Source organism: Mugil cephalus, chromosome 20 (assembly GCF_022458985.1).
Source record: "Mugil cephalus isolate CIBA_MC_2020 chromosome 20, CIBA_Mcephalus_1.1, whole genome shotgun sequence".
In the NCBI taxonomy this organism is placed as follows: Eukaryota; Metazoa; Chordata; class Actinopteri; order Mugiliformes; family Mugilidae; genus Mugil; species Mugil cephalus.
The window spans coordinates 3946681-3961545 of record NC_061789.1 but is presented as its reverse complement, the minus strand read 5'-3'; the positions used below and the strand labels follow the sequence as shown (position 1 = coordinate 3961545).

Genomic DNA, 14865 nt, shown 5'->3' with positions numbered 1-14865 from the left:
TTTGATCCCCTGCTGAATTTGTAAGTTTGCCCACTTCCATAGAAATGATCAGACTCTGGTTTTTATGGTTGTTTACTGGTTATGGGTATAGACAGAATATCAATCGAAAATGCATAAAAAAAACACACAATCTAAAAGTTATAAATTGTTATGTATTTTATTAAGGGAAATAAGTATTTGATCCCCAACAATTCACTTAGAATTCAGGCTCCTACAGATTGGCTGGTGCGCATGTGGCACACAGCTATGCTCAGTCAACTAATTACCAATACTCCTGATCTTAACTCGTCATGTATATAAAGCACACCTGCTCTAAGAATCAGTTTCTTACATTCCAACTTCTACAGCACCATGGGCAAGACCAAAGAGCTGTCAAAAGATGTCAGGGACAAGATTGTAGACCTGCACAAGGCTGGTATAGGTTACAAAACCATCAGCAAAAGGCTTGGTGAGAAGGTGACAACTATTGGTGCCATTATTCGCAAGTGGAAGACCCATAAAAGGACCATCAACTGTCCTCGGTCTGGAGCTCCCCGCAAAATCTCGCCTCATGGAGTGAGGATGATGATGAGAAAGGTGAGGGAGCAGCCTAAAACAACACGGCAGGAGCTTGTTAATGATCTGGAAGCAGTTGGGACCTCCGTCACCAAGAAAACAGTTGGCAACACACTGCGCCGTTATGGATTGAACTCTTGCAGTGCCCGCAAGGTCCCCCTGCTCAAGAAGGCACATGTACAGGCCCGCCTTAAGTTTGCCAGTGAACATCTAAATGACTCAGAGAAGGCTTGGGAGAAAGTGCTGTGGTCTGACGAAACCAAAGTTGAGCTATTTGGCATTAACTCGACCCGCCGTGTTTGGAGGATGAAAAAATGTGAGTATGACCCAAAGAACACCATACACACGGTTAAGCATGGAGGTGGAAACATCATGTTTTGGGGCTGTTTTTCAGCAAAGGGTACAGGGCAACTTCACCGCATTATGGGGCCAATGAATGCAGCCATGTAATGTAACATCTTGGACAAAAACCTTCTTTCCTCAGCAAGAACACTGAAGATGCCTCGTGGGTGGGTTTTCCAACATGACAATGACCCAAAACATACTGCCAGGACAACAAAGGAGTGGCTCAAGAAGAAGCATATTAAGGTCATGGAGTGGCCTAGTCAGTCTCCAGACCTTAACCCGATCGAAAACCTGTGGAGGGAGCTGAAGCTCCGAGTTTCCAAGAGGCAGCCAAGAAACTTGAAGGATTTAGAGACTGTCTGTAAAGATGAATGGGCCAAAATCCCTCCTGCGCTGTGTGCAAACCTGGTGACCAACTACAAGAAACGTCTCATCGCTGTGCTTGCCAACAAAGGTTTCTCTACAAAGTACTGACTTGTGTTGTGCTTGGGGATCAAATACTTATTTCCCTTAATAAAATACATAACAATTTATAACTTTTAGATTATGTGTTTTTTATGCATTTTCGACTGATATTCTGTCTATACCCATAACCAGTAAACAACCATAAAAACCAGAGTCTGATCATTTCTATGGAAGTGGGCAAACTTACAAATTCAGCAGGGGATCAAATACTTATTTCCCCCACTGTATATTGAGTGAGCGAGGACTAACTCACCCTGCAGCTTGTGTCCTGGCTGTCCAGAAAATAAAACTGGCAAAGACTTGCAAAGTTTCTGTATTTGACAAACCCTGTGATAAGTAGGTTTTTCCACAACAGCCAAAGTTTTTTTTTGCAATTTTATATTTGGATAAACTTTGTTTTTGCGAATAGTTTAAAGACAGAGGCATCAAGTTTGGAGATGAAACAACACTGCATTCCAGCATCAGAACCTCATCCCTTCATGAAACATGGGGGCGCTAATGTCCTGGTTTGGGCCTGTTCTGCTGCATCTGCTCATCATTGATGGACCAATGAACTCTGAATTATACCAGTGAACTCTAAAATAAAATATCAGGGCATGTGTCCATGAGCTGAATGTGAAGAGAAACTGGGTCATGCAGCAAGACAACGAGCCCAAGAACTAAATAAGAACAAGATGAATGTTTAGGAACGGGCAAGTCAAATTCCTGACCTTAATGCAAATACACATATTCATAAGTATCACATCTAACTCTTTTATCTTTGCTTTCAGTTGATGCAGACTTTGTTTCAGTCACCCCTCTCGTTGTGTCTCTGAGTGCTGAGCTTCATCATTCATTCGATCAGGCTGAGAAAAAGAGTGATTTGTTTTTAGCACAATTCATACAACACTGTTATTTAGAGAACCATTCTTACTTCATGAAAAAATATTTTCATAGTCACTTGTTTCATAATCATGTCATATTTTATGTCTATATTTAATGTGCCTAAGCCCTGCAATAGGCTGGCGACTTGTCCAGGGTCTACCCCGCCCCCGCCTCTCGCCCGATGCCAGCTGGGATAGGCTCCAGCAGCCCCCGCACCCTAGTGCAGGAAGATTTAATGTGCTTGAACATGGTAAATATAAATATTTTTAAATGGCATAAATAAATGGGACAATGGGGTGTTACATCTCAGTTTAAAAGAGGTTTAGCAGGAGGAAGTCTACAAACATGAGATGAGATTTACTGTCCATATCTTCTATTTAATGTTTCCTGTGAGTCCCTTGCCTCAGTGGCGTAGTGTTGCTTCAACTTCTTCAAGACAGGCAGAATCTGCCCACTGGCTGCACCTTACTGGCTTGAGACACAGGGAGTCGACGTGTAGAGCATGCGCATCAGATGGACAAACTCCTGAACTTTCTCCATCAGTCTAAAACAGCAAACAATTAAAAATAAACACACAGATCCTCTTGCAGTCTTATAATCCACAATTTTAAAAGAAGGCCTATTTTAATAGTATTTTATTATTTTAATAGTATTAGTAATATTATGAGATACAGAGAATTCCACCTCGTTTTAACATCAGTGATCAGTGCGTGCCGGGGCCTAAGTCTGAAAAACAAATTCAGATGGACATGATCTGCATAAGCATATACAGCATATAACCATAAGCCATTGTGACTTAATTTGTTGCATATCACTAAACGTTATGCATATGCATATACTTACTCAGGAGTTGCTGTTTTTCTTTGAGGACAATTTTAGCCATAGTGAACTTCCTCATCCTTCCTCATCCACTTCACCACAGCAGGTGTCATTGGTGCCCAATTGGTGACAGCGTTGCACTGGTGGATCTTCTGGGCAGCAATATTTAGGGTGTAGTGTGTTTTTAAGTAGCTTGGATCACAAGCTGATCATTACAAAATGCGCATGCTGCTTACAGCATGTTAGAGGTATTCACACCTTTGCATGATATCACTGTCTTGCACTGATTGCATATGGCAGCATTTTCATTGCATGTCGTGAAGTACAGCCAGACTTTCGAGCGCTTCTTCCTTTCCATGTTGCTGCTCTGTTTGTCCGGCAGAGTATGACGTAAATGTGCCATTAAGAATAATTAAGAGAATTGATAATGTTTGAGGTGTACAATTTCCGATGGAATCGATTAGTTGGAACCGGCACTGAGTCAGAAAGTGAGTTTCTAAAAGTAGAATGGGAGGTAGAGCCTTCAGTTATCAGGCTCCTCTCCTATGGAACCAGCTCCCAGTTTGGGTTCAGGAGGCAGACACAGTCTCTATGTTTGAGGTCAGGCTTAAGACTTTCCTTTTTGACAAAGCTTATAGCTAGAGCTGGACTTAACCATCCCTTAGTTATGCTGCTATAGGCCTAGGCTGCAGGGGGACGATGCACTGAGGACATGTCCTCTCCTCTCTCCTCTCTGGCTCCTGTTCTCTATTATCTTATAATTTATTTTCTATCTCTTATAATTTACTAACCACTGTGTCTCACTCTCTCCCCTCCATCTTCTTGTGAGGGTCTCTGGTCTGCAGTGCTGAATATCTGACCTGTGGAGCTCCATAAACTACATCTGCATCTACATCTGTGAGGAGGAGGTCTTATCTGGATCTGGTACTTTATGCACATAAGTTTCTTTTTTTCATGTCATGCGAATGGTTCTGTGAAATGTAGAAACTGAATATTTTCTACAAAAACAAAATGTATAATAAAAAAAATATAGGGGGTACAGGGGATTTTCCCCTGCAGAATTTGTTTGAGCATCATAAATTTAAAAGGAGCAATCTGGTGCGATTTGAGAGACAAATCAAGAAGCTTTAGACAATTTATCAATTATCACTATCAATACTATGGATTGGATTATACTCACAGTATAATATATACTCACTGAGTCCATTTTGTCAAATGTGTGTTTTATTAAGTTTACTAAGAACAAGTTGGTACTGAACTCTGACTCTTTGCCTTTTTTGTTCAAGTAACATGATACCTCTGAATAATATTAATAAATCATTTTGGAGTAACAGGTGAAAATCAGGTACCCTGGAAGTGATGAAACCACTTTAACCTCACACAATAAATTGGTGTTACAGTAACATAAGAATCATGTTGAATCAACAGGATTCTTTTAAACAGTCTTAATGTAACTGAAATATTTTGGTTTGATAAATAATAATTGAGGAGGAAAAGAGAAAATGATGTTAGCTGAACACAATATGATTGTGTGAGACGTATGAACACATTAAAATGAAGTAAATCCAAAGGATCTTTTTTTTTCAGTTAGAGTAACATAATATCATTGAATAATAACTGTCTTGTCCTTTTTTCTATCAATAAACCATTGTGCCTGGTTACAGGGTTGTATGACTCACACGTTTGAATTATCCAAAAATAAAGCTTGAGTCACTCGTTTTCTCTTTTTCTGTTTATTTAAAATCAAAACGAACAACAAAAATGCTTTTAAACTAAACATAAACAAAACACTGAACACGCCTCTTCCTCCTTCCACAGCTGCTACAAATCTGAATTAAATCAGAACAGCTAAACACATAAACATAGATAAATCAAATGATCACTCTCATACCCCAAACCATAACTTAGACGTCCCATATCGAATACAGGAAATCATCTAAATTATAAAATAATTAAACACAAAAAATTGCCTCCAACAACTGCCATTAAGAAATCAATTTGGAGTAATGGTTGAAGATCAGGTACCCTGGAGGTGATGAAAGCACTTTAACCTCACATAATAAATTGGTGTTAACAGTAACTTAAAAAATGTGTTGAATCAACATGTTTGACATCTTTCAAACAATTTTAATGTAATTGAAATACTTTGGTTGGACAAGCAATAATTTAGTGAGGGAGGAAAGAGAAACTTATGTCAGTTGAACACAATACGATTAATGTACACATTAAAATGAAATAAATCCAAAGGATCTTTTTTTTCACTCATAACATTATTTGTGTTAGTGGCCTTAATGAATGATTCACTATATTATTAAAGTTTTTATACATTTTAATTTAAATTCATTCCAAACTAAGCAAGATTATAATAAAGAACAAGAAAAACTAAAACGTTAATATAACACAGTTAAAATATTCCTGAAACTATTAAACATCTCTTAAATGTTAAAAGCTGTAAATGGCATAAAGACACTGTGGTGTATAATAGAATACTCAGAAAAAAAGAAGTCAAATGTTTAAAGTTGCTGAATCGTCTTTAACCCTGAGAATTTGTCAGGAACACAAACAAACCTGGTGTTTTAGAAGATATGAACTAGTTATATTGTTTTATTATTGGAGCACGAAAGGTCAAAATTACAAGTGATTTGTGTTGGATTATGTTTTCTACAGATATTGTGTAACTTTCATTGTTTGCATTTAGATTATAGATTGTTTGCAAGATTATTACATATAAAAACCAAAATGTGTAAAACGAGGTTAATAAAACGGTTAACAAATACATGAAAAAACAATGTTTAAAACAAACATAAAAATTTAAAAGAAAGAAAGAATTTTAGGTTGATTTGATTTCGAACTACTTAACAAAACTGAAACTGAAAAATAAATGTAATTTTCATTCAATCAAATTTCAATTTTGACAATGATGTCTAGACAAAAAAAAAAAACAAAAAAAAAACTACTAAATCCAAATATTTAGATTTAATCAAATATAATAACACATTTAACATTTAACAACTTTACTGAAAAACATATTGTTTTATTTCCATAAATTGTAGCTGAACAACTTTGACACAGTGGTCTGATGTTGGCATCGTATATTTGTGTGTTACTCTCCTGATCAGTTTTCTTTTCACTGAGGCAAACAGGTTTCTGGAGCCTAATCTAATCACCTACAGTATTTGATGATTTGTTGACTGTCCACATTTAGGACATTTTATTTGCACGTCATTTTAGAAGATTTTACTTTGTGAAAAATCACGGGAAAACAATTGTTAGGACTTTCAGTAGAGTTGTAATTGTGTAGTTTCACTCACAGTTTGAACATTTCATCCAGACTCTGAATTGCCTCTTCTTTTGTGTGTGTTCTCCACTCGCTGGGAATTTCACCTATGTCCTTGAATTTTAACTTATAGTAGTCTTCCAGGTCTTTTTGAAATCGACACACAAACCATGTCCAGTATTTCAACTTTGACTCATCAGGGGTGATTCTCCAGTTAGCAAACCTTGGTCCAGCAGTTCTATACTGTTTGTAAGGAATGGTGTTTTCAGTTTCATTGGGGTAAAATCTCATATCACTTGCAACATTTGTTGTGCAGAAATCAACATCCATTATGTCTGTGTGTCTGTAGTGTACACCATTGACTGCAGATGATCGGTGAAAAGGGACACTGTGGTCCTCAGGACTGTGGTCTTCCAGGGTGTTGGTGCAAACAGCTGCACAGAATGGACACTTCACCCAGCAGCACTTACACAGCTGATCAATGAGGATTTGATCAGGTCTCAGCCTGAATTCCTTCATCTTATCCAGGGAGAGGTGGTTCATCTCCTCAATGATGTTAACCAGACCTTTCTCTATCTCTTCTTTAAGAAAGTCAAAGTTGTTTATGTCACTGAAGTTTTGACAACAAATGGTATCAAGTGGCAGCTCATCCTTGAGGTAAGAGGAAAATTCCTTCACCCACATCTCTGTGCCTCCTCCCTGGGTTTTGACTTTTGTTGTTGCTTCAAATAAAGCTTTTCTCACAAGCTGACTGATGTCATGAACGTTTTTCTTCAGTATATTCTGAGCTTTACCACTGTGTTCTCTGAAGATGTATTTCTTGACTTCTTCTTTTATAAAAGCCTCTACTTGCCTCCTTGGATGTCGGATGTAGTTGATGAAATCATCAAACTTTTCTTTCTCTGCAAGTGATTTCAGCACATGTTTCTCCAAGTCCAACCTGTTCCCATTGAATGCTGGGAAACTGCACTTCATCTCTCCAGCGAGAGCAATGGCGGTCTTGTTACAAACAGCCTCAACAGTGGAAACCTTCAGTTTGTCACAGATCATTTCTCCAAACACAACAGCAGATGAGTTTCCTTTGCAGAAGCTTCTGAAAACATTGTAATATTGTGGTTTATTGTTGTTCAGGTAAGTGAGGGCGTAATTGTTCTTTTTAAATGTTTGGTGAGAATCTAAAAGCCATCTCCCCAACATTTCAAAAACATACAACAAGATGTCAACTGTAAACTCCTTCTTGAATGAATATTTCTTCTCTGATTCAAATTCTGTCAGTTTTTCTTTAACATTTTTGGCCACTTCTTGTAGGTAAGTTGGGCTGTAGCCTTTTGTTGCTACAGGCTTGGTCTTAATTGCGTCGCAGGACTGTTGGTAAGTGTTGTTGATGAAGGTTCTGATCAATTCCTGTTCTTCATGAGGAAAAGCACCTTTCAATTTACTTTGTCCAGCATTTTGTTCTTTTTTTGAGCCAAATCCAAAAAAATGTTGAGCCAAGTCTAAACCAGCTTTTAATGCTGCTGAAAATAAATTGTTTCCTTTTCTGGTTGTGTTTGTTTTGGTTTCTTTCTCAACTCCCTCAGATTGTTGGATTTCGTTACAGTGTTCCTTGTACTTCTTGTAGGTTATATAAGAACAGTAATTCCCAACTTTTGATACATTTTTGTATCTTCCACTGGTGTTGGATTCCTCTATGAGAGACCACTCAATCCCCAGCTCTTGAAGGATGAATATTTTGTCGTCTTCCAAGTTTATGTCCTTAATGGGTTTTATATCTTCAGTTAATTCACTGACCCAGTCAGTCCAAACAGAGTTGAACTGCTTTTGAAGCTCCTCTTCATCCTTTGCCTTGTCTTTTAACTGCTGAGCGAGCTCTTTGCTCTTTTGTAGCAGTTTGTTCTCAAACTCTGGCTTCTTATCATCAAGCTTTTTACAAGCTTTCTTTTGCTGGATAACTTCATCCAGTTTCCTTTTCACTTCTTTCAACTGTTCCTCATGAAACTCCTTCATTTTGATTTCAAATCGGCCTTGCCACTGAACCAACATGTCTTTGTCTCTGTTGTCCTCAAAGTGTGAACTCATGTCTTTCTTGATTTTTTCATATGTTTTGCTCATTTCTTTCAGAAGGTAAGTACGGTCAACCTTTTCAAGTTTTCCATTTTCAATCCTGGTGTAAAGTTGGTTTTCAATGGTCAGCATGCTGCTCCTAAGGTCCCAAGTCCAGTTCCCATATTGGACCTCAAGCTTTCTGTATGCTGCAATTTCAAGTGTGTTTTTGAAGCTGAAAACAAACTGTTCGTTCATCAGGGCATTCCACAGGTCTTGAATTTTGCTTTTAAAATGTGAGAGAGTGATTCCAGCAGACTGTGAAGCCTTAGTGAGGATCATCCTCTTCAGTTCTTGGACACTCTCACTGTAACCAGGATTTGGGGGAGCCATCGGTGGACTTCCTTCCCATAGCTGGGCAAAGTATTTCACATCTTGTTGCACATCAAATGCAATGATGTCACTGAAGCACTCAGCATCACACACCTCCTCTTTGGCAGCTTGCTGAGCCATCTGGTCCAGTTTTTCTTGCAGGCGTCTCTTTCCATCCATGTTTTTCTCTGTAGCTCCAATGTCTGTAACATTCTGATGAACAAACACACAACTTGGAGAAAGCTTAACTTTCTTCATCCTCATGAAAGCCTGGACAACAATCTGCAGGACATCTTGCATCTCAGCTACATTCTCACCAAAGATATTGATCAGTGTCATGTTTCCCAGGCCAACAACAAATGTGGCCAGTGCGTTGTCGTGGTGAAGAGTGGAGTTACCTGCCAATTCAAGAGCACGTAGTCCTTCAGTGTCCACTACGAGAACATAGTCAAACTTGCAATCTTTCTGTATGTCCTCTGACACTTTGACCAGTTGCATGAAAGCACCCTTGGTGCACCTACCAGCACTAACTGCAAACTGCAATCCAAACATGGCATTCAGCATTGTTGATTTTCCACTGCTTTGTACGCCCAGAACCGAAAGCACAAAAACTCTCTGGTCGCCCAGTTTCTTGATGACTTCTTCTAAAACACTAGAGATCCATGTCAAAGGCACATGACCTGCATCTCCATCCATCAGCTCCATAGGGCGTCCTGATATCATCAGATCTGCAGCCAGTGTAGGGTATTTGGACCAGTTGGTCTGCCCACTGTTTGGTTGTTTCTTCAGAGCTTGATGAGCTTCATAGATCTGTCCCATTTCTCTAAAGATATGCTCCAAACCAAAAGTTGCTGACTGCAGTTTTTTTGATATTTTTTCAAGCTCATCTTGTTTACTTTCTAACAGTTGAGATTTGGGGTGTTTCTTCTTCAGAACCAAGACCTCAGACCATTTTTCATCATAGCTTTGGAGAATTGAAGACAGGTCATCTGTGCAGAGGGCATCTATTAAGATCTGCATCCATTTCAGGAAGTACTCTTTCTCCTGGGACAACAAAGAAATGAGGGTTTCAGTGAATGACTTCATCAGTTCACTACAGGAAGCAGAGCATTGATCTTTTCGGACTTTCATCAGCTGCTGATTTTTCTGACTTTTTTCCCTCTCTACATTTCCTTTGAGATGATACAGTTCTTTTTTTATTCTCGACCACTGGTGCCACAGCTGGCCTTGGCAGGGGAGAAATGTATCTTTGATCCTTGAAATGTTCATTCCTTGAATCAAATTAAATATTTCTGTTGCTGCCTTTTTCCCTTTTTTACACACTGGGTCATCTTCATCCACTCTGATTCCAGAGACATTAGCCATAGATTTGAGCTGGAAGGAGGTTTGTGATCCAGACAAAATCTTTCCAATAATTCCCTTCAGGCTTTCAGAAACATCTGACTGGCTTCTGTCTTTCAGACCCATTTTGTACTTTCCTGGTTTCATCTGAACTGCATCACAATCATCAGCAGCAGTAAGAATAATGAGAGGCTTCTCAGACTTGTAAAGATCTGAGATGACTGTTGCTTGACTTCTGTGACTTTTTTCCAGAGTTGGTACAAGAACTACATTGACCGAAGACATTTCAGTCAGTATTTTAGTTTGTTTTTCAATCATCAGAGCATCACCATGAAGATTACAGAAGGCAATGCAGTCAGTGAAGGAATCATTGGGTTTTCCAGCAGGGCAGTACCAGGCAATCTCTACCACACCGTCCATCAGATGACGAGATTTGGTGCTGCCTGGACAGTTTCTGTGGAAGAAGGTGTTGTGACGGTCGTTGATCAAAGAGTTCATGAGCTGTGATTTCGACTCAGATACTGAACCCAGGCGGAAAAATGACACCATGTGTGTCTCAGCGTTGCAGATGGGCATACTCTTCATGGTGACAAGTTTTGAATCGTCTTTGACTTGAGTTGTCTTCCATGTCTTTATTATTTGCCTAAATGTCCACAGAGGACATTCAATTGTTGCGGTGTCTGGGTTAGGGACAAGGAAAGGCAAGGCGTACTGACACTGTGATAACTTTGTAATCATGTTCTGCTTAAGGAAGCTGTCTGAACAGTGAAATACTGCCATTTGAACATCCATTGGATGCACGTTGGTTTGTTTTGATTGATCAACATCTACAGTTGTGTTATAAAGAGCATCTAAGTCATTGTCATCTGATTCAAGTACAAGAACAGACTGTCTCACAGGAATGTATCTGGCTTTATAGTCCAACATCATTAACCTCTGAAGAAACATATTAGCTAGATCTTTCTCAGATATGTCCTGGCTCTGTTTGACAGTTGGACCTATTTGAAGAAGGTCTTCAGGTGACAACTTTTGTTGATCTTGAAGGTCAAGTCTTCTGAACAGTGTTTCCATTTCATGTTTCATTCTATTGTTCTTTTCTGCAGAACAACAACAATTTACCAGATTACCACAAGGAAAGGTATAGAAAATATGTTAAGTAACAGTCATCAAAATGATGACACACACACACATATATATATATATCTTAGAGCTAAAATCAAGTGATCACTATGTGTTGACAGGCTTAGTTTGTTAAAACATTTTAATAAAACAATTTTATATTTTTTGATATCTTCAGTACCATGAAGTAGAAATAGTTCAAATGGATAAAAACTAATGAACATGTGCACTTCTGTCTTTGTCTATTATTGGAATTACTCTGTCATAATTATTTGTATTCTCAGTTGTATTCTTATTTGATTAGGTTAAACGTTATTGTAAAATCACTGATTAAAATGTTACCTTTTTTCTCAGTTTCAGATGAAACCTTGATTTCAGCCTCACTTCTTATGTTGTCATCAGTCTTCTCTGAGTGTTCAGCTCCACCTTGTTCAGTCAGTACATTACCCTAAGAAAAAGATCATTTTGGGCCAGTTTTATTAACGATGACTAAAACAAGAAAAAACTGTACTTGAGCACCATTCCTGTATTTCTAGCTTTGAATACTTTACCTTGATTTCAACTGAATGTTTCACCTCTCCAACTGCTGGATAATTTAAAAATAAGCAGATAGCATGAAGTCAGCATCAGTCTATTTTTATAACATATTATACAGACACGCACATATATATATTTACACATGCAGATGGGTGAGCTAACAAATGCATAACACTGGTTCAGGACCCCTTATTCACCCTTTAATGACCCAGATCAAAGTAAATTTTCAACTTCTCAAAATTATTGAATTAAAAAGTTGAGCAGTTTGTACCTGACACAGCAGAATATGACTGAATACTGTGTATCCCAGTATTAAAACAAACACAAAAAACAAATGTAATGATGAACCAAAACGATGATGGAGATGGAAGTATTTACTTTTACACTCAATTAGCTGGATTTTAATTTAACCAGAACACTTCACTTCAGTAACTTCGGCCTTTTTTAACAGACTCAACAGAGCTTTCGTGCACCAAATAAAAAGTCGAACTACTGACAAATATTAACAAAAAAGTAAAAACGAAAAACTTTCCACTTTCACATCGTCAATACGGGGTCGACCCAGGCAGCAGTAGGACAAAGGCTTGACTTCCCTGATTTAACGGGATTCTGTCAATGTTTGGAAAACCAAGTCTGTTAAAGACGGAGATGTGCCGACTACACACAAGTCATACAGTTTGGAGGAAAAATACTCCACATTTGTCGGCTTGTGATGGTCAAGTTAAATGTTTTCTGGTCCAATCTCAATGGAATTAGTATCACCAATTAACACAAGTGTGAGCTCAGGCTCCACTGAAAACAAATATAAGAACATCAGTAGATTAGACAATCAAGTTCATTACAATTGATTGAGGAAATTAAATTCTAAAATGCAATCTATAAAGTCCGTCTTATAATCAGAGTTTCTGTTTAAAATATTACTTTTGTCTTTGCTTTCAGTTGATGCAGACTTTGTTTCCTCTCCTGTGGTTGTGCCCTTCGTCTCTGAGTGCTGAGCTTCATCATTCATTGGATCAGGCTGAGAAAAAGAGTGATTTATTTTTATCACAATTCATTCCACAGAAATAGACTTGTTCTCTTACTGGTATGACAATTGTGAGTTTTGAGTGTTTTTCTGGTAACAAGCCAGAGAAGAAAAGAAACACAAGTAAAGTAAATGCATTAGATTATAATGACTAACATAGTTGTAAAACATTTACCGTGGTGTCGGCTGTACTCTCCTCCAACTGGTCTGTGGAGACATGCAGTAGAAAAGATGAATTTATGATCAGCCTACAACACTGATATTTATAGAACCATTCTTACTTCATGAAAAAATATTTTCACATTTTTAATTTACCTTTTTTATCAATCTCACATTTGGTTTCTGACTCTCCTCCTCCTCCTGCTATGTTGTCATTACTCACTTCCATCTGCTTTTCATCTATAAATTATTCACGAAAAATGCAAATAAACCTCAAAACTGCGAATGCAGACCATTCATAAGTATCACATCTAACACTTCTCATATAATAACAGATTTGAGGTAGAAGATAAAAAGTAAAAACTATTTTAAAAGCTGCCGATTTCTGTTCATCCTGTTTTATTCAGCATGACCAGAGAGGGCGCCACAAACACTTGAAACACGAAGACTGTATTAGGGAAATTTGGCAGAAAATGCAAATGATTCATTTTGTTTCATGTCTATATTTAATGCGCCTGTGCATGGGAAATATATATATTTTTAAATGACATGTATTAATGGGGTGATATGTTTTTGTGTAAAAGAGGGTTAGCAGGAGGAAGTCTACAAACATGAGATGAGATTTACTTGAACTGAAAATAGAAATATACAAATCCAAAAAAAGTACAAAAATAGAGAGAGAGAGAGACTGACTGGTTAATAATTTACAAATAATTGCATAAAGGAAGCGTTTAACAACTAGAGACCATGAAGTAGAAATAGTTCAAATTGATAAAAAAGTATTGAACATGTACACCTCTATCTTTGTCTATTATTGGAATTACTCCGTCATAATTAGTTGTATTCTTTTATTTATTTATTCATTTGATTAGGTTATAAGTTATTGTAAAATCATTCATTAAAATGTTACCTTCTTCCTCAGTTTCAGATGAACCCTTCTTTTCAGCCTCACTTCTTATGTTGCCATCAGTCTTCTCTGAGTGTTCAGCTCCACCAGGTTCACTCAGTACATTACCCTAAGAAAAAGATCATTTTGGGCCAGTTTTATTAACAATGACTAAAACAAGAAAAAACTGTACTTGAGCACCATTCCTGTATTTCTACCTTTGAATACTTTACCTTGATTTCAACTGAATGTTTCACCTCTCCAACTGCTGGATAATTTAAAAATAAGCAGATAGCATGAAGTCAGCATCAGTCTATGTTTATAACATATTATACAGACACGCACATATATATTTACACATGCAGATGGGTGAGCTAACAAATGCATAACACTGGTTCAGGAACCCTTATTCACCCCTTAATGGCCCAGATCAAAGTAAATTTTCAACTTCTCAAAATTACTGAATTAAAAAGTTAAGCAGTTTGTACCTGAGACAGCAGAATATGACTGAATACTGTGTATCCCAGTATTAAAACAAACACAAAAAACAAATGTAATGATAAACCAAAACGATGCTGGAGATGGAAGTATTTACTTTTACACTCAATTAGCTGGATTTTAATTTAACCAGAACACTTCACTTCAATAACTTCAGCCTTTTTTAACAGACTCAACAGAGCTTTCATGCACCAAATAAAAAGTCGAACTACTGAGAAATATTAACAAAAAAGTAAAAATGAAAAACTTTCCCTTTCACATCGTCAATACGGGGTCGACCCAGGCAGCAGTAGGACAAAGGCTTGACTTCCCTGATTTAACGGGATTCTGTCAATGTTTGGAAAACCAAGTCTGTTAAAGACGGAGATGTGCCGACCACACAAATCATACAGTTTGGAGGAAAAATGCTCCACATTTGTCGGCTTGTCATGGTCAAGTTAAATGTTTTCTGGTCCAATCTCAATGGAATTAGTATCACCAATTAACACAAGTGTGAGCTCAGGCTCCACTGAAAACAAATATAAGAACATCAGTAGATTAGACAATCAAGTTCATTACAAT

At 37.7% G+C, this 14865-nt stretch overlaps 2 protein-coding genes across 9 annotated transcripts in view; one reads left to right on the top strand and one right to left on the bottom strand.

Moving 5' to 3' along the window:
- The window catches only part of LOC124997298 (interferon-induced very large GTPase 1-like), a 406468-nt gene that overhangs the window by 172107 nt on the left and 219496 nt on the right, over positions 1 to 14865 (top strand). The gene's annotated exons all lie outside the window — the stretch shown is intronic.
- Positions 4766 to 14865, bottom strand: part of LOC124997300 (interferon-induced very large GTPase 1-like) — a 106819-nt gene continuing 96719 nt past the window's right edge. For 4 of the 5 annotated variants that reach the window (XM_047570906.1, XM_047570907.1, XM_047570903.1 and 1 more), the window contains 7 exons: positions 13831 to 13936; positions 13077 to 13160; positions 12937 to 12968; positions 12659 to 12755; positions 11752 to 11786; positions 11543 to 11648; positions 4766 to 11178 (listed from right to left, as the gene is read on the bottom strand). In XM_047570906.1, coding sequence (XP_047426862.1) covers positions 6356 to 11178; positions 11543 to 11648; positions 11752 to 11786; positions 12659 to 12755; positions 12937 to 12968; positions 13077 to 13160; positions 13831 to 13936 — 5283 coding nt within the window. In that variant the 3' untranslated portion in view covers positions 4766 to 6355. Of the gene's footprint in view, positions 11179 to 11542; positions 11649 to 11751; positions 11787 to 12658; positions 12756 to 12936; positions 12969 to 13076; positions 13161 to 13830; positions 13937 to 14039; positions 14075 to 14865 lie in introns of all 5 variants that reach the window. The other variant, XM_047570902.1, reaches the window with a different exon arrangement.